A 24,553-nucleotide genomic window follows, 5' to 3' on the forward strand; every position below is an offset into this window, starting at 1 on the left:
ATGTATTTAAATTAAAAGTAGCTTTAATAAAAATTAACTGTTTTAACAGCAGTGTAGTCAGCACTGAAAAAAGTCGAATCGTGACCTAAAAATCAAGTCAAATCGAATTGAGGATTTGGAGAATCGTTATACCCCTAGTATGAACCCTGTAAACTGAAGACAGGGTTTCTTACTTGTGGTTTTCTGAACGAGGAACCATGTCTTGCAAAACACTTTTTGTGATGCAGAACACCTGACCTTAACATTGTCAGTATTCACATGTCTGTCAAGTAGTTAGTTATAGCTTGGTCTCAGCCAGTTGAGGCAAACCTCTGGCATGGCGAAGTGGGGGGTCAACAACACCAAAAGCGGCATCCTGTAGGAAGTGGTTCACCAACCTCCAGCTGTCTTAAAGTTCCATTGTAGCCCTGAACTAGTTAACCTGTAACAAGTAGTCATTAGGCTTGACTTTTGAGTCAGGTGCAGGTATGGGTTAGGTTTTGGAATAAATTGGAATACATGTAATACATGGAATGGCTGTGGGTCCTCCATAGAGGTTTGAGAACCACCATTGGAAGGGACTAGGTATTTATGTTGAATTACACCAGGACATCTGGGATTTATTAGACTATTTTTATTTGCCTCAACCGAGGAGACTTTTATTCAGAAGTCTCACTTGAGACAATCCTTATTTTAAAATAATAATTATACTGTTAAAAATATTATTTCAGCCTGAACATTTCTCTGTGTAATAACAAAATGGCTTAACTTTATCCCTAATTCCCCATGCATTCACAGAGAGCTCATACTGTACATACAATAGGCCCACAGCATTACTACACTCATACAGTACATTAATAGACAGTTTAATATCAGTTTTAGTATCTGACCATATCCAAAAGGATTATACATCACATCCTTAAGCCATCAAATTGATAAATCTGTCATAGAGTCCCAGAGCAAGGCAGTTAACCATAATTGCTTCCAGGCTTTACATTGCTGTGAATGAGAATGTTGTCTCAGACACCTGGTAAATAGGGTAAAAAAGTGTTTCACATCCATGTTAAGGCTAAAAATGCAAGAACATTCCTCATTCCTCATCTTTACTTCACCTTTGTCCTACCATGCAAAGTCTTTGAAAATACACATTATTTCAAAGCAGAGAATTCTTCCTGTACCAAAAGGCTAGCAAATGCTAGCAATTTAGGAGGGATGTTTGTTCACCGTTCTCCACAGATCATAAAAGGGATGTAGGAGCTGAGCGTGAGGCTTGAGGGCTGTCTGTTCTCTGCCAACTCGAGACCAGGCTTCATTTAAAAAATAACTATTATCTAAAAACAAACGTTGAAACCTTTCCCTGAATCTTTATACCTTTTGGGTGATGGGTCAAAGAAAGTAAGTTGAGGAGGTTATTTCAGCTGTAGACTACTGTAATGTCCATAAACAACAGATCTTGTGAAAAAACTAAAATCAACCACCTCGAACACCCTTTCTTGATTTTACATGCAACGGTACATACACCATCTGTGGTACCACTATGGGGTTGTTGAACTTCTGTGGTTTGTAGCCCCACTTCAGGTTTCATCCCAAATGGCAGCCTTAATATACAGTAGATGGCATCTGACCTGAATGCTCTGGCCCTGGAGAAATGTTGTGCACAAAATAGGTAATAATGCTTCATCTGGGATACAACCCCTATACAACAGCTTGTTACAACAGCTTGTTCTACTGAGGAGCCTTTCTAGGCCACAATCCAACCCAGGCCACACTCACTGCCGGGTCATCTTTAAAGTTGCACAATCAGATAAAGATAATATTGGCTTTTAACACTCAAGTGGATTATTAGGTCCTCTGTTTAATGGCTGCATGTCAGACATTGGAATTGTCACAACCCCTTCCTTTCCAAAAAAGTTGAAAAGGAAGGTTTTGAGTGAGGAACAGAAGGTTTAAAATTAAGAGACCACTGCAAATTGAATGCTTCTGTTCCTCAACCAATTTTTTTTCCCAGAGCTGTATATGAGGAGTGTAAGAGAGGTGCTTGGATGAGTGTCCGATGTGTAAGTGTCACGTGTGCTTAACCAAAAACCATGAACAGATCAGAAAAACAAAATGGCGATCACAGAGAGCGAGAGCGCGAGAGAGAGCCAGGAATGGGCCCCAGGAACTTTTATTTTGAAGTGAATCCCAGCCCCAGTTGCAACTCGTCATCTTAACGACCCAATGAGTTCCACCTGCAACCTAACAAACATCAATGTCACACACAGAGAAAGAGTCAGGGAGCAAGAGGGTGTAACAGAATGACATCAATGGTGGCACTACAATATGATAACTAGGTCTCAGTTTCATGGTTCTAGGATTGGTCAGGATAGTTGTTGTTTACACTACCCATATGGCCCTTGTTTTGAAAACTGTAATCTGCTGTGGCATGGGATTTTCTTTAGGTTGTGGCATTCACACAGGAAGCATTGCTCCTCGCAGCAGATATTTGCTCGGACTATGCTGGATGTGTACTGTAGGCCTATTACTCACTGGTTTGGAGTCCTGAATGTCCTGTGACATGCAAACCAAACCCTCCAACCGAGCCCTTCAACTGTGTAAACATGAATTGGGTATCCTTTTAATCATCCTGCCATTGGTTTCTCCCACTCGGAACAACAAACACTCAGAGTAGTGTTGATCTAAGCTCTTTCACAGATGCAATTAGTTTATTTTCTTTTGGGGTTGTAGCTTTATCTCATGATTTGCAGTATGGTCCTACTTACCAGCAACACTTTATGAAATGGCAGGTTGAGCCACTATGAGTACTGACCCAGTTTGACTGACAGTGACTGATGTTGTTGGTAGTGGTAGTGCCTAGTAGCAGTAGAACAAGAGATGGATGTAGTTATCGAAGAAAGGGTGTTAGAGGAAATGATGAGGTTAGTGTGGCTTGTTGTTTATTTCAAACCGTATGACTAACATTACTCAACCTACCACCTGTTTCACACTGTTGTTTTCCTCCAGCAATCAAACGCCTAGAACAGACATTTTCGTTCAAGTCGGTGTTCTGGTACGGACGGGCCAGTTGTATTTCTGTGCTACTTCCTGGGAGAGGTCGTTATTTCCTGATTTAATGGAACAATTACTAACCCAGAGCTCAATGTGTCACTTAAGTCTTGTGTTTCAGAGACATACCTGGGTAGTGTTTTCACTGTGGGACAGTACAGATGAAGTTTAAAGTTAAGCCTAAATATATGTAAATAAATCAACCAGGAATCATTTTTGGGAGGTTCAGTACATCTTAATAGTGCCTCTACATAACTGCTAAAAATAGTGTATTGTCAGATATTTGCTATGTTATTTCATCTACTATACTTATAGTAGTCACCTCCCAACATTGTGAATTGTTGGCACACTGACAATGTGGAAATGTGTGCTGATGTACAGTGCATTTGTATTGACAAAATAGTTATGTTCTTTCTATGTGCCTTTATCTGACAAAAGAAAACACTTTAGCATCCCTCATTTACATAAATATTTTCATTTATTTTGTACAAACCCGATTCCAGAAAAGTTGGGACACTGTACAATTGTGAATAAAAACAGAATGCAATGATGTGGAAGTTTCAATTTCAATATTCTATTCAGAATACAACATAGATGACATATCAAATGTTTAAACTGAGCAAATGTATCACTTTAATGGGAAAATAAGTTGATTTTAAATTTCATGGCATCAACACATCTCAAAAAAGTTGGGACAAGGCCATGTTTGCCACTGTGTGGCATCCCCTCTTCTTTTTATAACAGACTGCAAATGTCTGGGGACTGAGGAGACAAGTTGCTCAGGTTTATGAATAGGAATGTTGTCCCATTCCTGTCCAATACAGGCTTCTAGTTGCTCAACTGTTTTAGGTCTTCTTTGTCGCACCGTCCTCTTTATGATGCGCCAAATGTTTTCTATGGGTGAAAGATCTGGACTGCAGGCTGGCCATTTCAGTACCCGGATCCTTCTTCTATGCAGCCATGACATTGTAATTGATGAAGTATGTGGTCTGGCATTGTCATGTTGGAAAATGCAAGGTCTTCCCTGAAAGAGACAACGTCTGGATGGGAGCATATGTTGTTCTAGAACTTGGATATAACTGTCAGCATTGATGGTGCCTTTCCAGATGTGTAGGCTGCCCATGCCACACGCACTCATGCAACCCCATACCATCAGAGATGCAGGCTTCTGAACTGAGCGCTGATAACAATTTGGGTTGTCCTTGTCCTCTTAAGTCCGGATAACATGGCGTCCCAGTTTTCCAAAATGAACTTCAAATTTTGATTAGTCTGACCACAGAACACTTCCACTTTGCCACAGTCCATTTTAAATGATCCTTGGCCCAGAGAAAACGCCTGCGCTTCTGGATCCTGTTTAGATACGGCTTCTTTTTTGACCTACAGAGTTTTAGCCGGCAACGGCGAATGGCACAGTGGATTGTGTTCACCGACAATGTTTTCTGGAAGTATTCCTGAGCCCATGTTGTGATTTCCATTACAGTATCATTCCTGTACGTGATGCAGTGCCATCTAAGGGCCTGAAGATCACAGGGATCCAGGATGGTTGTCCGGCCTTGACCCTTACGCACAGAGATTGTTCCAGATTCTCTGAATCTTTGGATGATATTATGCACTGTAGATGATGATAACTTCAAACTCTTTGCAATTTTTCTCTGAGAAACTCCTTTCTGATATTGCTCCACTATCTTTCGCTGCAGCATTGGGGGAATTGGTGATCCTCTGCCCATCTTGACTTCTGAGAGACACTGCCACTCTGAGAGGCTCTTTTTATACCCAATCATGTTGCCAATTGACATAATAAGTTGCAAATTGGTCCTCCAGCTGTTCCTTATATATACATTTAACTTTTCCGGCCTCTTATTGCTACCTGTCCCAACTTTTTTGGAATGTGTAGCTCTCATGAAATCCATAATGAGCCAATATTTGGCATGACATTACAAAATGTCTCACTTTCAACATTCGATATGTTATCTATATTCTATTGTGAATTAAATATACGTTTATGAGATTTGTAAATTATTTTTTACTCAGAATTTGTACATTGTCCCAACGTTTTTGGAATCAGGTTTGTACATACGCTATTACCTCGATACCATGTCATTAAGTTCTTCCCTTTTAACTGGGTATGTACAACTGTGTATGTAATATTTTAATGACTTCAAGGCCCTGGAATCTCAAGTATATCTAATTGGTTAACAACAAGCAGTTTTCCTGTTCCTCAACCAGCTAGCTTCGCAGCAAAACTCCCAATCCCATATGCCCCTCATCCAACTCACTAGAGGACTTCTCTCTCTCTTTCTCTCCCTCTCTTTCTCTCTCCCTCTCTCTTTCTGTTAAATAAAAGCATCACCAACCCCTCTGATTACCTCACATGTTTGGTTCAAAACTAGAATCTTTCCAGTTTTAAACTTTGTATTGTGAATGATGGAAGCTGTATTTGAATTCAGGTTATCCCGACCATAGTGAATTAGTTAAACTAAGCCATGTAATTTATCTGGACACATTTTGGCTAGCAGTATTCCTGCTGCCAGCCAGACCATTGAGAAGAGCAGATATAATTTCCTCGGGTCCTGTCCTCCTGTTCCACTCCCATGAAGACATGAAGTCATGGATCAGGGCTGTGTCTAAAGGGCAGAGAGGAAACCGTCATCACCAGTTTAAAGGACAATCAGTGACCCCTGATATGATGAACGTGAGATAATGATTGCAGGCAGACATGTTTTCCTGATAATTAAAATGTGTTCATGTACTGTAGGAAGAACTACTGACTCATGATCTATGACGTTTGCTCTGACCTAGGCTGCCTGGATTCGCTTCAACAAAATGTTGTTTTCTCCTTATTGCCTTCCACTTCAGAGATTGTAGTTGTTTCTTTCAGCATCATGGTACCTATAGAACATTCATACCTATGGGTGATCCATTATCTCTGTACAAATAATATCAAATAGAAAAATTTAACCATTGATTTATGCACACGTTGTTTTGTTTTGCAGTGTTTCGTTTTTTCCTTATTCTTTCATAATCAACATAATACTTTCTCTTTCTCTTTTGCTCTATCTATATCTGTCATCTCAATCTCTATCTATATATTTATTTAGTGTATGACAAACAGGGATTCTTGCTGAATCTGGATGGTAATCTGTAAGTATTCCCTTAATCCATTCTCTAATTCTCTAAAGTGTTGTGCTTTACCCTTTTACCTAGCTCTGTGTTTTGGCTACACGACCTTCATCTGTGTGTTTTTTGTTGGCCTTATCAAACTCAGACCATGGCATTGCTTTGTCTTATTGCAAGGAAATAAAGTCATTTCACTGTTACTTATTTTTTTCGTTAGCCGCAGTGAGTGTTAATTTATGATTTAATCCATTAGTTAGACATACATATCAGCATGGCTGCGGGTGGAATTATTAAAAGTATCCAATGAATGTATTGAACATGTAGACACAACGAAGTGAAAGAGATGACTATTATACCCACTACAGTGCCATGATGCTGTGCCCTAGCTTTCCCAGTTGGTTTATCTGGCTGCACATCCAAGGGCCTCTTTTCATTGGACTGGGCCATGAGCTGAGCAGGTTATTAACGATGAGGTTGTAGCTGCTGGTCTCAATATCAATGTGTGTGGGCTTCAGGATATGAGCCTGGCCCCTGGGCTGCTTCCCAAATGGCACCTTACTCCCTTCATAGTGCACTACTTTAGACCAGGGAAGGGCCATTTGGAACGCCCATGTGAGGTCAATCAGTTTTCTTAAGAGTCACTGCTACCTTCAACAATGACCAGGCCCACCTGGATGTAACTGTTTGACATCTTCAGATACACTGAGCCGAGTAACCTAAGCCCTAATGAGTTTAGGGGCCACTTTGGCTCGCTGGAAACAAAGGTATAATTGAATATCCTGGTTTGCATCCCCAGTGACCATGCTCTGGTCAGAAGTAGTGCACTATGCAGGCAATAGGGCACAATTTGGCATGCAGATTAATGATATGTGAAGGACTCCTTCCACCTGCAGACATTCCACAATCAACAGGTTCACACACACTGTCTAGATACATATTTACATGAGTCTGTTTACCAGGTTTAATTTGTGTTTTGCTGATTCAATGGGTGGGGGTGAGAGTTAACGTAAAATAAACAATGTGTTAGAGAAAGCCTCACTCCCATTTCATTGAAAGACTTGTTACTGAATTCTCACCAATTAGCCCTGTTAATATTAACATTAATGTCCCCCAGCTGTTACTGTCAAAAACGTTTTCAGGGTGTATGGAGCTCTCCTTTTTAAGGGGATGTGTCATGCTCTCAAACATAAAGGCTAATTTGGGAACCCAGTTAGATCTTTGTATTTGTCGGCTTTCATAATATTTATCAATGTGTGTTCTTTGGATTCTAATAATTTGGTATTCAAAGGTTAAATCGGGGTCGTTGGTTATTACAGTTACTGTACAGTTAAGCAGTGTTCTCCTGGTTGTTCTGCAAGGCGTTTGTGATCTTCTTTTGTGACTTTGTCGCTGACCTCCCTGTCTTGTACTACAGGCCTTTGGAGCTGATGTACAAGTATGGCAATCTCAGCAAGGGAGTCTGCAAGCCAAGCTATGCCGCTGCAAAGATGTCCGCCATCTATCCAAAGTGAGCCAAACCTTTTTATGTTCATGGTTTTTCACACGTTTCTTCAGCTTGGCCTGATAATAATATATTTTTCTCCTATTTTGGTGTTCTTATTCTAATATTTAGGATGAGGGTGGCACTTTGGCAAGGCACTCACCTCACTGACTACAGCCATCCTTCTCTTGACATTCTGTTATTTCTAACCCTTGGTCCTGCTTTGTTATACTATACACCGATCAGCCATAACATTATGTCCAATGAATAACACTGATAATCTTGTTATCATGGCACCTGTCAGTGGGTGGGATATATAAGGCAGCAAGTGAACATTATGTCCTCAAAGTTGATGTGTTAGAAGCAAGAAATATGGGCAAGCATAAGGATCTGAGCGACTTTGACAAAGGCCAAATTGTAATGGCTAGATGACTGGGTCTCAGTATCTCCCTTGTGGGTTGTTCCCGGTCTGCAGTGGTCAGTATCTATCAAAAGTGGTCCAAGGAAGTAAAAGCGGTAAACTGGTCATGGGCGGCCAAGGCTCATTGATGCACAGGTGAAGCGAAGGCTGACCTGTGTGTTCTGATCCAACAGACGAGCTACTATAGCACACATTTCTTATCTACTGCCAAAAGCACCTACAATGGGCACATGAGTATCAGAACTGGACCACGAAGCAATGGAAGAAGGTGGCCTGGTCTGATAAATCACATTGCGTTGCTTACCTGGAGAACACATGGCACCAGGATGCACTATGGGAAGGAGGCAAGCTGGCGGAGGCAGTGTGATGCTTTGGCCAATGTTCTGCTGGGAAATCTTGGGTCCTGCCTTTCATGTGGATGTTACTTTGAGACATACCACCTACCTAAACATTATTGTAGAACATGTACACCCTTTCATGGCAACGGTATTCCCTGATGGCATTGGCCAGGATAATGCACCCTGCCACAAAGCAAAAAAATGGTTCAGGAATGGTTTGAAGAACACAACAACAAGTTCAAGGTGTTGACTTGGCCTCCAAATTCTCCAGATCTCAGTTTCTTCGAGCATGTGTGGGATGTGCCAGACAGACAGGTCAGATCCATGGAAGCCCCATCTCGCCACTTACATGACTTAAAGGATCTGCTGCTAATGTCTTGGTGCCAGATACCACAGCACAGAGGTCTAGTGGAGTCCATGCTTCGATGGGTCAAGGCTGTTTTAGTGGCAAAAGTGTGACCCACACAATATTAGGCAGGTGGTCATAATGTTATGGCCGATTGGTGTATATGTCACTTTACTAAGTCTTGGCATGATCAGAATAAATGGACAGATTATTACCAGGTCCTTCTCAGATGCTGTAGAAAAGTCCCTCTTTGAGAGCATGTGTCACTTTCTCTGTCCTGAAGTGACTAATCAACCCAATGTCTCCATCCCTCCCCAGCTAGAGAGATAGGGATTCATAGTTGACCAAATCTCTAATGGTCCTCTCCTTAGGCAGCTCAGAGGCCATGTGTCAAAGCACCCTCAATGCCTCAGTGACCTTAGTGGGGATGTCTACCTTCATATGTCTCTTTGTCTCTTTCCATTACCTTCTGGAAGACGGTCTGAGGGGAAGTACCTCAGATGTTCTCCTGTGAGTTTTGAGAAAGAAGCTAGAGACTCCACAAGAAATCAAGGACAGACTAATTGAGGTTGGACACGGTGTGGTGAAAGGTCACTGATATTCCCCTACCTACAATACTATGGAAACACATGTTCGTATTGGATCATCCATTACTAATGCCAGACCATTCTAATTTACACATCATTGTCTATTACAAATGTCAAATGACTCAATAAGTTATCACTGTCCTGAACTTTATTTGATTGCTTTGGTTCTGGTCTTTATTAAAAGGACAATGTCATTCATGGAATTAACTGTCTTGGTGTAGTGTTGTTGAACCGTTCTCTACTGAATAATTTGGTCACTGAATGGTATCAATCCTGTTCTCATTTGCGTTCTTGTCTATTCTATTTTCTACATGATGTAGTTATGTCGTCTTCTTATACAATTGAGTTTACTTACTCACCCTGTGCCATCATGGACGCTAGTCCTGCCATGTGGAAATCTCCGCTGAGTTCAGAGTGGCGTGACAGATGAAAGATCCCATTTCCCTTCCTCAATTATTTAATACTAGATACGTCTCCACAGCATCAAAGCCCTTCACCTGTGTATGTTGTTTTCTTAGGGCCTAAGAAATGCATCAGCCAGTTATGTTATGCATCAGCCAGTCTCTCAATGAGAGTTGGTACCCATTCCTATGGCAGAAAGAAATCAATTTTTTACCTTTTATGCTTTGCAGCCCTCCCAGTGCGTGAGAGAGCCAATGGCCCCGTCCACTTATCTAGTCTTGTTAAGCACCCAAAGACACGCAACTCCCACCAGGGCTTGCTAAGAAAAGTGGTCATTAATGGATGGAGAGAGGGAGGGATATGAGAATGGGATCAGTAAAATAACACTGCTTTGAACATCCTGAGATGCTGACAGAAATAAATTGCATCGTATTAGTTTAACCCTTTATTGGTTGACTGCACAGCAATGTACATACAATGTCTTGGCATCATGTTATGTTCCTCTGGGCTAACTCACTTCCATCACATGATCAATTACAGTGGGGAGAACAAGTATTTGATACACTGCCAATTTAGCTGGTGTTCCTACTTACAAAGCATGTAGAAGTCTGTAAATTGTATCATAGGTACTCTTCAACTGTGAGTGACGGAATCTAAAACAAAAATCCAGAAAATCACATTGTATGATTTTTTAATAATTAATTAGCATTTTATTGCATTACATAAGTATTTGATACATTAGAAAAGCAGAACTTAGGATTTGGTACAGAAACCTTTGTTTGCAATTACAGAGATCATACATTTCCTGTAGTTCTTGACAAGGTTTGCACAAACTGCAGCAGGGATTTTGACCCACTCCTCCATACAGATCCTTCAGGTTTCAGGGCTGTCGCTGGGCAATACAAACTTTCAGCTCCCTCCAAAGATTTTCAATTGGGTCCAAGTCTGGAGACTGGTTAGGCCACTCCAGGACCTTAAGATGCTTCTTACGGAGCCACACCTTAGTTGCCCTGGCTGTGTGTTTCGGGTCGTTGTCATGCTGGAAGACCCAGCCACGACCCATCTTCAATGCTCTTACTGAGGGAAGGAGGTTGTTGGCCAAGATCTTGCGATACATGGCCCCATCCATCCTCCCCTCAATACTGTGCAGTCGTCCTGTCCCCTTTGCAAAAAACTGTCCCCAAAGAACGATGTTTCCACTTCCATGCTTCACGGTTGGGCTGGTGTTCTTGGGATTGTACTCATCCTTCTTCCTTGAAACATGGCGAGTGGAGTTTAGACCAAAAAGCTCTATTTTTGTCTCATCAGACCACATGGCCTTCTCCCATTCCTCCTCTGGATCATCCAGATGGTCATTGGCAAACTTCAGTCAGGCCTGGACATGCGTTGGCTTGAGCAGGGGGACCTTGCGTGCGCTGCTGGATTTTAATCCATGACGGCGTAGTGTGTTACTAATGGTTTTCTTTGAGACTGTGGTCCCAGCTCTCTTCAGGTCCTGCCATGTAGTTCTGGGCTGATCCCTCACCTTCCTCATGATCATTGATCCCCCAAGAGGTGAGATCTTGCATGGAGCCCCAGACTGAGGGAGATTGACCGTCATCTTGAACTTCTTCCATTTTCTAATAATTGCAACAGTTGTTGCCTTCTGACCAAGCTGCTTGCCTATTGTCCTGTAGCTCATCCTAGCCTTGTGCAGGTCTACAATTTTATCCCTGATTTTCTTACACAGCTCTCTGGTCTTGGCCATTGTGGAGAGGTTGGAGTCTGTTTGATTGTGTGGACAAGTGTCTTTTATACAGGTAACGAGTTCAAACAGGTGCAGTTAATACAGGTAATGAGTGGGGAACAGGAGGGCTACTTAAAGAAAAACTAACAGGTCTGTAAAAGCCGAAATTCTTACTGGTTGGTAGGTGATCAAATACTTATGTCATGCAATAAAATGCAAATTAGTTATTAAAAAAATCATACAATGTGATTCTCTGGATTTTTGTTTTAGATTCCATCTCTCACAGTTGAAGTATACCTATGATAGAACTTACAGACCTTTACATGCTTTGTAAGTAGGAAAACCTGCAAAATTGGCAGTGTATCAAATACTTGTTCTCCCCACTGTGTATATATATCTTTTCAACTGCAGCTAATTTGTGAAATTATGGCACAATAAGCACAATTTGTTTTGAGGCATGATTCGGATGTACAACCCTGTTTCCAAAAAGTTGTGACTCTGCCTAAGATGCAAATACAGTGGATATAAAAAGTCTACACACCCCTGTTCAAATGCCAGGTTCTTGGGTTGTAAAAGAATGAGACAAATAAAAATCATGTCAGAACTTTTTCCACCTTTAATGTGACCTATAAGGTGAACAACTCAATTGAAAAACAAACTGAAATCTTTGAGTGGGAAAAAATTAAAATCTGGTTGCATAAGTGTGCACCATACCATACCATCATATACCGCTTATCCGGGGCTGGGTCGCAGGGGCAGCAGTCTAAGCAGGGATGCCCAGACTTCCCTCTCCCCAGACACTTCCTCCAGCTCTTCCGGGGGGACACTGAGGCGTTCCCAGGCCAGCCGGGAGACATAGTCCCTCCAGCGTGTCCTAGGTCTTCCCCGGGGTCTCCTCCCGGTGGGACGGGACCGGAACACCTTCCCGGGAAGGCGTTCCGGAGGCATCCGAAACAGATGCCCAAGCCACCTCAGCTGACCCCTCTCGATGTGGAGGAGCAGCGGCTCTACTCTGAGCTCCTCCCGGGTGACCGAGCTTCTCACCCTATCTCTAAGGGATCGCCCAGCCACCCTGCGGAGAAAGCTCATTTCGGCCGCCTGTATCCGGGATCTTGTCCTTTCGGTCATGACCCAAAGCTCATGACCATAGGTGAGAGTAGGAACGTAGATTGACTGGTAAATCAAAAACTTTCTTCACCACGACAGACCGATACATCGATCGCATTACTGCAGAAGCTGCACCGATCCGTCTGTCAATCTCCCGTTTCATCTTCCTTCACTCGTGAACAGGACCCCTAGATACTTAAACTCCTCCACTTGAGGCAGGCACTCTCCACCAACCTGAAGTGGGCAAGCCACTCTTTTCCGACTGAGGACCATGGCCTCGGATTTGGAGGTACTGATTTTCATCCCGACCGCTTCACACTCGGCTGCAAACCATCCAAGTGCATGCTGAAGGTCCTGGCTTGAAGGGGCCAACACGACAACATAATCCGCAAAGAGCAGAGACGAAATCGTGTGGTCCCCAAACCTGACACCCTCCGGCCCCTGGCTGCGCCTAGAAATTCTGTCCATAAAAATTACGAACAGAACCGGTGACAAAGGGCAGCCCTGCCAGAGTCCAACATGCACCGGGAACAAGTCTGACTTACTGCCGGCAATGCGGACCAAGCTCCTGCTTCGGTCGTACAGGGACCTGACAGCCCTTAGCAAAGGACCCAGGACCCCATATTCCCAAAGCACTCTCCACAGGATGCCGCGAGGGACACAGTCGAATGCCTTCTCCAAATCCACAAAACACATGTGGACTGGTTAGGCAAACTCCCATGAACCCTCCATCACCCTGTAGAGGGTACAGAGCTGGTCCAGTGTTCCACGGCCTGGACGAAAACCACACTGTTCCTCCTGAATCCGAGGTTCTACTATCGGCCGTCTTCTCCTCTCCAGAACCCTGGCATAGACTTTCCCGGGGAGGCTGAGAAGTGTGATCCCCCTATAGTTGGAACACACCCTGCGGTCCCCCTTCTTAAAAAGAGGGACCACCACCCCGGTCTCCCATCCCAGAGGCACTGTCCCCGACTGCCACACGATGTTGCACAGGCGTGTCAACCAAGACAGCCCCACAACATCCAGAGACTTGAGGTACTCAGGGCGGATCTCATCCACCCCCGGTGCCTTGCCACCGAGGAGTTTCTTAACCACCTTGGTGACTTCAGCCCGGGTGATGGACGAGTCCACCTCTGAGCCCTCATCCTCTGCTTCCTCAATGGATGACGTGACAGCGGGATTGAGGAGATCCTCGATGTACTCCTTCCACCGCCCGACGACATCCCTAGTTGAGGTCAACAGCTGCCCACCTCTACTGTAAACAGCGTTGGTAAGGCACTGTTTCCCTCTCCTGAGGCGCCGGATGGTTTGCCAGAATCTCTTCGAGGCCAGCCGATAGTCCTTCTCCATGGCCTCACCGAACTCCTCCCAGGTCGAGTTTTTGCCTCCACAACCACCCGGGCTGTAGTCCGCTTGGCCTGTCGGTACCCGTCAGCTGCCTCAGGAGTCCCACAAGCCAACCAGGCCTGATAGGACTCCTTCTTCAGCTTGACAGCATCCCTTACTTCCGGTGTCCACCACCGGGTTCGGGGACTGCCGCCTCGACAGGCACCGGAGACCTTAGGCCACAGCTCCGAGCGGCCGCTTCGACAATGGCGGTGGAGAACATGGTCCACTCGGACTCAATATCTCCAGCCTCCCTCGGGATCCAGTCAAAGCTCTGCCGGAGGTGGGAGTTAAAGATCTCTCTGACAGGAGACTCGGCCAGACGTTCCCAGCAGACCCTTACAGTACGCTTGGGCCTGCCGAGTCTGTCCAGCTTCCTCCCCCGCCACCGGATCCAACTCACAACCAGGTGGTGATCAGTTGACAGCTCCGCCCCTCTCTTCACCCGAGTGTCCAAGACATGTGGCCGCAGGTCAGATGAAACGACAACAAAGTCGATCATCGACCTGCGGCCTAGGGTGTCCTGGTGCCACGTGCACTGATGGACACCCTTATGCTTGAACCTGGTGTTCGTTATGGACAAACTGTGACTAGCACAGAAGTCCAATAACTGAACACCGCTCGGGTTCAGATCACAGGGGCCGTTCCTCCCAATCACGCCCCTCCAGGTGTCACTGTCGTTGCCCACGTGGGCGTTGAAGTCCCCCAGTAGAACGATAGAGTCCCCAGTCGGAGCACTTTCCAGCACCCCTCCAAGAGACTCCAAGAAGGTCGGGTACTCTGCACTGCCGTTCGGCCCGTAGGCACAAACAACAGTGAGAGACCTATCCCCGACCCGTAGGCGCAGGGAAACGACCCTCTCGTTCACCGGGGTAAACTCCAACACATGGCGGTAGAGCTGGGGAGCTATAAGCAAACCCACACCAGCCCGCCGCCTCTCACCATGGGCAACTCCAGAGTGGTGAAGAGTCCATCCTCTCTCAAGGAGTGTGGTTCCAGAGCCCAAGCGTAGAGGTGATCCCGACTACCTCTAGTCGGAACCTCTCAACCTCACACACGATCTCAGGCTCCTTCCCCGCCAGCGAGGTGACATTCCACATCCCTAGAGCTAGTTTCCGTGTCCAGGGATCGGGTTGTGGTGAGGGGCAACAACTGTTGGCGCAATTATTAGAAAATGGAAGAAGTTCAAGTTGACGGTCACTCTGTATATCTGTGTCATTCATAAAGGCCACTCTGCACAGCATCGTGATTGTTAATTGTCAACCTGCATTTCAGCATTCGCTATCTATCTGTCTGTTATTTCCTGCCAGATCACAGATTATTAGCTGTTCATTATGTGATATTACACATGAAAAGGACTGGAGGGGCTGTCTAGGTTAAAGAAGCTTACCCTAGCAATTGGACATTAAAATGTGCATTGTTTTGTTAACTTGAGAATGATCAATTTAAAAATAATCTCCACTTAAGGGAATAAAAACGAATAAAAAATGTATGCTGTAGCTACAGAATTTATTTTGCTAAATTAGAAATGATTATCCAACAATGACAACAACTATTAAAAAGTATGAAAATGTATGCTATAATTGCAGTACGTTTCTCTAGATAAGAGCATTTGCTAAATGGTGTAAATACAAATCTACTTTATGTGAGTTCATCATGTTAAAGACCTCTGTAATCACTCATGGATGAATCAATGGAAAAAATCTAGTACAAACAATATTTTTAAATGTATAAGTGTTCCAAATGAACAATGGGAGTCATTGGGCTAACATGAATTTATCATCATTTGTTCTGGCTAATTCATAATTATGGCTAATTGTTCATTTGTTCTGGTTCATGGTAAAAAAAAAATTCTGGCTAATTCATCATTTGTTCTGGCTAATTCATCATTTGTTCTAGCTAATTCATCATTTGTTCTGGCTAATTCATCATTTGTTCTAGCTAATTCATTTTTTGTTCTGGCAAATTTTCCCCCTCTGATGAAATATGGTGAAGATTCCTCTGGCTCTACTAAGCATATTTTGACAAAACTTGTGAATCTTGTGTCGTGGTGTTGAGTACTGGCATTTTTATGTAGATTAAGTTGATTGGCTCATACAGAGATGTGGGAAATCCATTAACATGTGTGTTTGCATAGTTATATATAGAAAATATGCTTTCTAAGCTGTGTGTAGCTCAGTTGTCTCTGCATCTAAAGGCTGTAACTTAAAGGCCAGGTCGAGGTTATACTTTCTGTTTTCATAATAATTTACCTACCCACTCAAACACACTACCTGGCACAATTTAAATGCATGTTCCCAGGAACCTGAGATTAAATGATTACTAGCCTATTATCAAATTCAGCCGTTGAGTGATGGTTTTAGTTTTACTTTGATATTATGCTATTCAATTTTGTTCTGTAATACATAGTGTATTGTGACAGAGCTTGGTTGAATTATTTGTATTGTTGTTTATAGAAGGTATTTTCAAATGTAGATTATCACAAGCATAGATGTAATAAATCCATGAACACTTATGCTTGCATGTTTCTACGTACATAGGGAAAATATACTTGTTTTGCCAAGCTGCTTTGTAGCCCAATGAAACTGATTGAGATCAATGGTTAAGCTAGTACTAAAACAGCAAAAGTGGCGAACAATGATGCCTTGTTCTTATTGATGGCGAATTCTTCATGCTGCAGTTCTAGATGCATTTTTAATGCAGGTCCCAGTGACTAGCATTCTGAAAGTGTGTTATTCCTCAGAACAACATGTAATTACGAGTGTTGGCATCGGCAGGGAGACAGACATGAGTTGATCAGAGTCTTGATCTAGATCCAGAGTTTATAATTACTATCTAAAAGTTGGCTCATACAATGACATAATTATTGATAGATTCTGATAAAAATTTACATTATTTTTTATAATCTGGGTCTCACAACCAGGTTAATACGTACACAGACATACACAGTTGGAGGCCTCAGTCTAGCTGTATGTGGTCACTTTCCATCTGAGCCCTAATAAGGGTAGACATGTGTAAGCACTAAATGGACCAGAGCATATATTCCAAATGTTATTTGGCAAACTGAATCTACTTCATTGTGTCATTACAGTTAGTTGAGACACTAAAACCACCCGAAAGTAGTTTATTGTCATCTGCATTTTCATGAACTGTTGAACATGGCCCCTGAAATGGCATCTGCCTTTCCATGTTTGTTAATATGGAGTGAGTGTCAGTGACATGCAGGAGTGTTACAGCAGTTACTTTAGCCTACTGTACTGCCTCTGCTGTGCTAGAGTGATGAACTCTCCTGTATGTGACATATCAGACTAGCATCCATCTCACTTCTCAAGTGGCATGTCGAGGACTTTCAAATCTACCCTGAGGTCATGCAGAGTTTATTTTCCCAGGCATACATGTTAGGGCATTTCCTAGCATGTGTTCTGCCCTTCGGATAAACTGTTGGCTTTCCCTCTGCGGGTGAATACCAAGGTGATGCAACGCTGTCTGGAATCTGTAAAAGGTCTTTATCTCGCCCAGTTCACCGGCATCAGATGCATCTGCATGACAATCGCAATGGAAGGCTACCAAGATTCAAATGTTTTCAAATTCAGTAGGTTTGGGTGGTCTCAAGATGATATTGATAGTCATTCACAGACGGACTTGTCACTTGCTACTATGGCCACACAAATTGTGTTTTACGATACAGTTTTTTTTAACCTTCACGATAGTTAAAAGGTTTGTTTGTCAAAACAAAGTACTGTAATGGTGCTTTAACTTGCCTTATAATCAATGCCTAAAAAAATGGAGATTCCCATTGAAGCATAATGCCTTGAAGTTGGTTTTCCCACTGTTATCCCATTCAACCATCCTCCCTGGTCTGTAATTGCTGATAAAGAAAGGGGCAGCCCATAGACTACCTGAAACACAAACCTGCTAATCCTGTAATGCAGCACATTAATCAGGGCATCTTCTGACTTACCACAACATGGGTGTCTGTCTGTCCTGGTGACGTCTGGGGTTATTTATGGCCAGCTAATTCAAACCAGTTTTGCTCTGCCATCATAACTTGGGCTGTCTCTATCTCCAGGTTCACTAAACCAGCCCCCATGTTCCTCGATATGAATTATAGAAGATTCTCCAAGATCAGTAACTTCTTCCCACCTTTTGGAACAAGAATGCAAGGTAAGGACCTCCATTTACCATATTGTTTATTTAACAAGGTACAACCTAGAGGTTGAGGATGAAGTCTGTTTTTTGGGTCAGTATTCAGATCAGGGAGAAAACACCTTGTCAAAATACTGGCCTTATCACCTAGCAACATGTGACTCAGGAGGCATAGCGTCACTGTAAGGACCAGGCTTACAACAAGGCATCAACCTGGCCTGGCTTTCCAAAACATCTTAAAAGGATAGTTTACACAAATTACAAAATGCCACTGTCTTTGGTGTGCACATACTAATGCAGCATAGCTTTAAATCCAACCCACTGATCTTTCCGCAAAAACTGATCTTTCCGTCAAATGTTCTAAATATCCATAGGGAATCTTGTGCCACTTGAGAGACATGTCTCTCCCTCCCTATCTCTCTCATCCCATCTCTCTATCCCATCTGTCTCCCTCCCTATCTCTCTCATCCCATCTCTCTCCTCCCATCTCTCTCCCTCCCTATCTCTCATCCCATCTCTCTATCCCATCTCTCTCTCAACCCATCTCTCTCCCTCCCTATCTTTCTCATCCTATCTCTCTCATCCCATCTCTCTATCCCATCTCTCTCCCTCCCTATCTCTCTATCCCATCTCTCCATTCCATCTCTCCCTTCCTGTCTCTCTCCCTCCCTATCTCTATCCCATCTCTCTCCCTCCCTATCTCTCTATCCCATCTCTCTCCCTCCCTATCTCTCTATCCCATCTCTCCATTCCATCTCTCTATCCCATCTCTCTCCCTCCCTATCTCTCTATCCCATCTCTCTCCCTCCCTATCTCTCTATCCCATCTCTCTCCCTCCCTATCTCTCTATCCCATCTCTCTCCCTCCCTATCTCTCTATCCCATCTCTCCATTCCATCTCTCTATCCCATCTCTCTCCCTCCCTATCTCTCTATCCCATCTCTCTCCCTCCCTATCTCTCTATCCCATCTCTCCCTTCCTGTCTCTCTCCCTCCCTATATCTCTATCCCATCTCTCTCCCTCCCTATCTCTCTATCCCATCTCTCTCCCTCCCTATCTCTCTATCTCATCTCTCCATTAAATCTCTCCCTCCCCGTCATTCACCCTCCTATCCCTCTCCATCAATCAATCAATCAATCAAATTTATTTATAAAGCCCTTTTTACAACAGCAGTTGTCACAAAGTGCTTTACAGAGACACCCGGCCTTAAACCCCAAGGAGCAAACAACAGTAGTGTTGAATTTCATCAATTTCTCACCCTTCTACCTCCCTCCCCATATCTCTCCCTTCATCTTTCTCCATCTTATCTCTCTCCCTCATATCTCTCCCATCTCTCTCCCTCCCCATGTCTCTCCCTCCATATTTCTCCCTCCATCTTTCTCCCTCCATCTCACCCTCCCATCAATCCTGCAATAGCTGCAGATAAGGAATCCCAGCGGTGACTATCTCTACCAGTGGTGTGCACTGTTTCTTAGGGATCTTTTTGTAACACTGACATTTGTTCAAGGGTCAGTTATTGGTCTTTTTTAGATTGGGTTAGATTTTGTTATACAGTGAAGTGTATTTTATTACATTTTTCTGTGGAGATTTGGGCTGTATAGACAACTTTCTTAACTTTGTATTAATTTCCATTAATTCCACATTGTATGCTGATAATATAACTTTATGTTACTAGAATGCTATCTTTGGGTCATGTTATATGACCTCTTGCATCGGAGGGTTCAACTCCCACGTGTCTAATGGCAATTTAATGCTCTGGTAATTTAGTTGAATGTAAATAATCACGAAGTGCACGCAACTACTAGGCACTAGGCTTTCATCTTGTGACAAATGGTCCTGCAATTCAAGCTCTCAATTGTTTTCCTAATTAAAGTTAGTTTAATCCTGATCACCTGAATTATAGGGCAAATGTATTTGCCCTTGTAAATTGCATCGAAAACATCCCGATTGAAGTTTTTAGTTTTTTTCTTCCCATAATAACTGGCTAGGTAAATAACCAGTTGTAGAGCATTGCCCAGAGAATGTGACTGTATAGTGGTACTTCAGGGTTACATGAATAATCAGATGGAGTAGTTTTGTAAAGACAGGGTCAGATATCTCATTGTAAAGACTACTACTAGGGACCAGAGAAAGGATTGGCCCTAGGGAGCTGTCCTTCACAGGGTGCCTAAAGGCATTTAGATAAATTGTCAGAGGAATGTTGTACTTAATTGGTAGACTTTGGCCTTCTGGGTTTAATGACCACATAGCAGAACTCCAGAGGTATCCTAGTTGAAAGCCTGCATTCTGACATTGATATTGATTCAACCTTATTCCCTGAGGTCCAAGGATTGCTGCCAGCGTCAGTATGGTGAATGGGCCTTTCCTCTAACGTGTATTTCTTATTCCCCTAACATTATCACTCAGGGTCGTTATAATATTCCGTGACTTACAAGGCACCCCTGATTCAGCGAAGAAAATAAGGCTGTATAAACAGCTCAGGTAATGAGGTGTTGCAACATTGTACTTCATCAATGGTTCAAAGAAAACAATCAAAATGGCATATTTTTCAAATTATTAATGTATTTTCAGTGTATTTCTTTGGTACTTTGTACATCCTCGGTTTGCAAGGATAATGGCACAGACCGTTTTACTATAATTTGTTATGAGATACACATGAGAGCATACTGAAAGGGATCTTACAACATTCCTCCATATAGCATATTTTTTGATACTTGAGATCCTTCAGTCTGCACTTCTAGAAGAATGAGATGTTCTTTGCAAAAATATAGATTTGTTGCTCAATTAACCATTTCTTTCTGGGTTTTGACATTGTCTTGGGGGATCATAGTCTTGCTCGAAGAGATTTCTGGCAGGTGCATCCAGGTCCTCGATTGTCCTGAATGTATTATTTTTGTGTCCCTTAATGAGACCCCAGGACCAGTGGAAGCAAACCAGCCCCATAACATCAAATATCCATATCCATAATTGATCGTAGGTAGGAGGTTTCTTTCTGCATATGGATCCTTCTTTCAACACCAAATCCACCACTGGCCAGCCTGAACAAAAGGCTTTGTTTTTGTTTCATCTGATTGTAGCACCTGCTTCCAATCCAATTGCCAAACCCACCACTGGCCGGCCTGAACAAAAGGCTCTGTTTTTGTTTCATCTGATTGTAGCAACTGCTTCCAAGCCAATTGCCGATGCTGATTGGAAAATTCCAGGGGCTTACATTTGTTGGTTGCTCTCAACAAAGGCTTTCTTCGTGGCAACCCTTCCAAATAGGCTAGATTCTAATTTTAGATGAGGGGCCAGTTGCAACAGTAGTCAAGTCTATGTCTGGTAGAATGCGCTCTATGCTGGACCAGCTGGGTGTTAGCCCTAGATATGGATACTGACAGTTAGTCTTTTGAGAGGTTATACTTCAGCCGGCGTAATCTGTTTGAAATTATATATGAGCTCTATCTGCAGCCTCTAGTAGATTTTCAGAGCATTTGCTTCTTTTCTGGTTCTTGCCATTAGATTTTTCCATTTCTTTTATACCTCTTCCAATGTCCTACACTTAAGCTTAAGTTTCTTATGCTGAAACTATAGAGATTTTTATTACGTTAACACAGATGTTTGGTTTGATTTTTTAAATAAAATCTTAAAATGGCATTAGTTTTTGGAGAAAATATCTAATAAAATATATTGGGTATATTATTATTTATATATATATTTTGTTAATTATTAAATAGAGCTCTTTCCCTGTGTTATTTTCTACTGTTTTTGTTGCACTTGTTTATCAGGTGGTTCATAAGTATTTGTCATACAGGAGAGTGTGTCTGTGTCCCAAATTGCTCCCTATTCTCTCTATACATGTGGTCCTCAATTTTGGTCCTGGGGAGCCAAAGTTGTTCCCACTTTAGTTTAGTTCATCTCATCATTAAGTTTTATAGTACACTATTGTTGACCTATAGGCCTCTGGTGTGCAGTCTTTCACAAAGTGTGCACCTCTTTGGCTCCCCAGGACCCAGATTAAGAACCACTGCTCTAACCAGCGTATAGATGATAGGGTGGACCATGAGTGTTTTCAAGGGATGTACATATGTGTGGGGTCTAGCATGGCTTATCTGCCTGGTCACCAAACTGTGACATTTAGGTGATTGACTGGCTGACAGAAGAAGTGTTCTGTTCATCCCTTCCACTCTCCTTCCGTCGGCCCACCCAGCCTCAAGCCTGGCTCCATTCCCTGGGACTTTTATTACTATCCATGGTGATCCAGCAGGCCTTGTAACTACACTGTGTTCCTCTCTTTGTTGAGGTGAGGATGACGCATCTTGTACTAAGATGTTCTTTTTTTTCTTTTTCTTATCTCCTCAGAAAGGATCCTGGATGTTATTCTGAAGACCACAAAGAGCTATGGGCTTGGAGAGGAGCTTGACTGGTATGTCCATCCTTCAGCATCCCTCAGAGCGTTATTACCTCAACAGGAATTTCTAGCGCTCATGTTTCTGAAGGACGTTTAGAAAACAAACCTCTGTTAATGGTCAGAAAAGGTATATCCTGATCCCTCATCCATTTTTGCTGTCTTGCCAACTCCTTTAGAAAATGATAAAGCCCGAAGGACCCTAGAAGTTGGGAAGACAGCACAAACAAATCTGGGACCAGACTTGAAATATGTTCTACCAATCCAGGAAACTTTGCTGAGTAATTTTACTCCCTACATAAAGATTAATGAATTAATCACACAAGGCCATGTGTTGGGCAGTATAGGTAGTTTTATAATTTCACTTTTGGCCATTGTTCTCTCCAAATTGCTTGGTTCTTTCCAGAACCTCTAGGATCTGCCAACCGGATTTCATCAACTAAGGAAATTAGGAATGTGTTTATTTTTCCACCTGGAATGTAGATCTCTGAGTAAAAAGGGGTCACATTCCCCACTACGTAAGGCCGTCAGTGTGCCCAACAGGGACAGCCCAACTTTATATAATATCAGAATCAAATGAATCACCATGCAGTACTTTCTGTTTTCATTACTTCACAAAGCTTACAGAACTTTCTTTTTCTGCTGTTTTTTCCCCTGCTGTTTTAGCCTGAGTTGTAAGAAGTGTATCATTGTGGGAAATGGTGGTATTCTGACCAACAGATCTATGGGTGCGAGGATTGACGAGTACGATGTGATTGTAAGGTCAGTTAAGACAGTTTCTTAGAAACACTTGCCCCTAATAGAAATTGTTTAGCTTTAATCTGACTCCTGTCAAATACATTGGCTGGAGGTCCCCAGGAGAGGTTTCAGAAACACTTATCTAAGGCTCATCAACACCAGGATTCCTTCCGTTCTCTCCTCTCTATTCTTTTCAAATGCACTTCAAAAGAACCATTGCCGTTCCCCCTCTCCAACCTCCTCAAAACATATTGTAGTTGAAGAAATAAGGAAGGAAGGAATTGAGAAGCAAGTTGAGAAGTAGCTCAGGTTGTGTGATTGTGAGAACCCTGTGGTTGTAGACTCTTCCTGCCAGTTGACCTGTGTGTGTTGCAGGTTGAACGAGGCCCCAGTGAGAGGTTATGAGAAGGATGTGGGCAGCCGGACCACCATGCGTATCACCTACCCAGAGGGAGCCATTCAAAAGGCTGAACTCTACGAGAAGGACTCGCTGTTTGTCCTCTCTGCATTCAAACCTTCAGATTTCCAGTGGCTGCGGTCCATGCTCTTTAAAAGGAGGCTGGTGAGGCCAATTTAAAAATGTTCACACTTCTGAGACAAGCCAAGGCAAGCCAGACTTGTGGTCATCCAGCAAACAAGCACCGTTCAACAAAGTTAGCCTATTGTACAATTTTTTTAATGCTTCAGTGTCATTTTCACAAACAGCTGCATGGCTCAGAACTGATTGTCCAAAAGGCAATTGTTTCAAAACTAAGCACATTTTCAAATGACTGTCCAAATTACAGTTGTGCTCATACGTTTGCATACCCCGGTATAAAATGTGAAATTGTGGCATTGACTTGGAAAATATGACTGATCTTTTTTTTAAGGATAGTGATCATATGAAACCATTTATTATCACTTTTTGTTTGGCTCCTTTTTAAATCATAATGATAACAGAAATCACCCAAATGGCCTTGATCAAAAGTGTACATACCCTTGAATGTTTGGCCTTGTTACAGACACACAAGGTGACACACAGAGGTGAAAATGGCAATTAAGGGTGAATTTCCCACACCTGTGGCTTTTTAAATTGCAATCAGTATCTGTGTATAAATAGTCAATGAGTTTGTTAGCTCTCACATGGATGCACTGAGCAGGCTAGATACTAAGCCATGGGGAGCAGAAAAGAACTGTCAAAAGACCTGCGTAACAATAAAGATGGAAAAGGATATAAAAAGATGGGGTTTCAGGCGGGGTGTTTTGTAAAAGCACTTTGTGACAACTACTGATTTAAAAAAGGGCTTTATTGTTACATTTGATTGATTGAATACATTTTACTATTACTTAATCCCGCGTAAGTGGAGCCA

At 42.8% G+C, this 24,553-nt stretch overlaps 1 protein-coding gene across 2 annotated transcripts in view; it reads left to right on the forward strand.

The window, feature by feature from the left end:
• The window catches only part of LOC105011888 (CMP-N-acetylneuraminate-beta-1,4-galactoside alpha-2,3-sialyltransferase), a 49,740-nt gene that overhangs the window by 4,367 nt on the left and 20,820 nt on the right, over positions 1-24,553 (forward strand). For both annotated transcript variants that reach the window (XM_010872326.3, XM_010872325.3), the window contains exons 3-8: positions 6,123-6,165; positions 7,556-7,648; positions 18,004-18,098; positions 22,421-22,484; positions 23,133-23,228; positions 23,580-23,766. In XM_010872326.3, coding sequence (XP_010870628.1) covers positions 6,123-6,165; positions 7,556-7,648; positions 18,004-18,098; positions 22,421-22,484; positions 23,133-23,228; positions 23,580-23,766 — 578 coding nt within the window. The remainder of the gene's footprint in view (positions 1-6,122; positions 6,166-7,555; positions 7,649-18,003; positions 18,099-22,420; positions 22,485-23,132; positions 23,229-23,579; positions 23,767-24,553) is intronic.

This window comes from Esox lucius, chromosome 8 (genome assembly GCF_011004845.1).
Source record: "Esox lucius isolate fEsoLuc1 chromosome 8, fEsoLuc1.pri, whole genome shotgun sequence".
Lineage (NCBI taxonomy): Eukaryota > Metazoa > Chordata > Actinopteri > Esociformes > Esocidae > Esox > Esox lucius.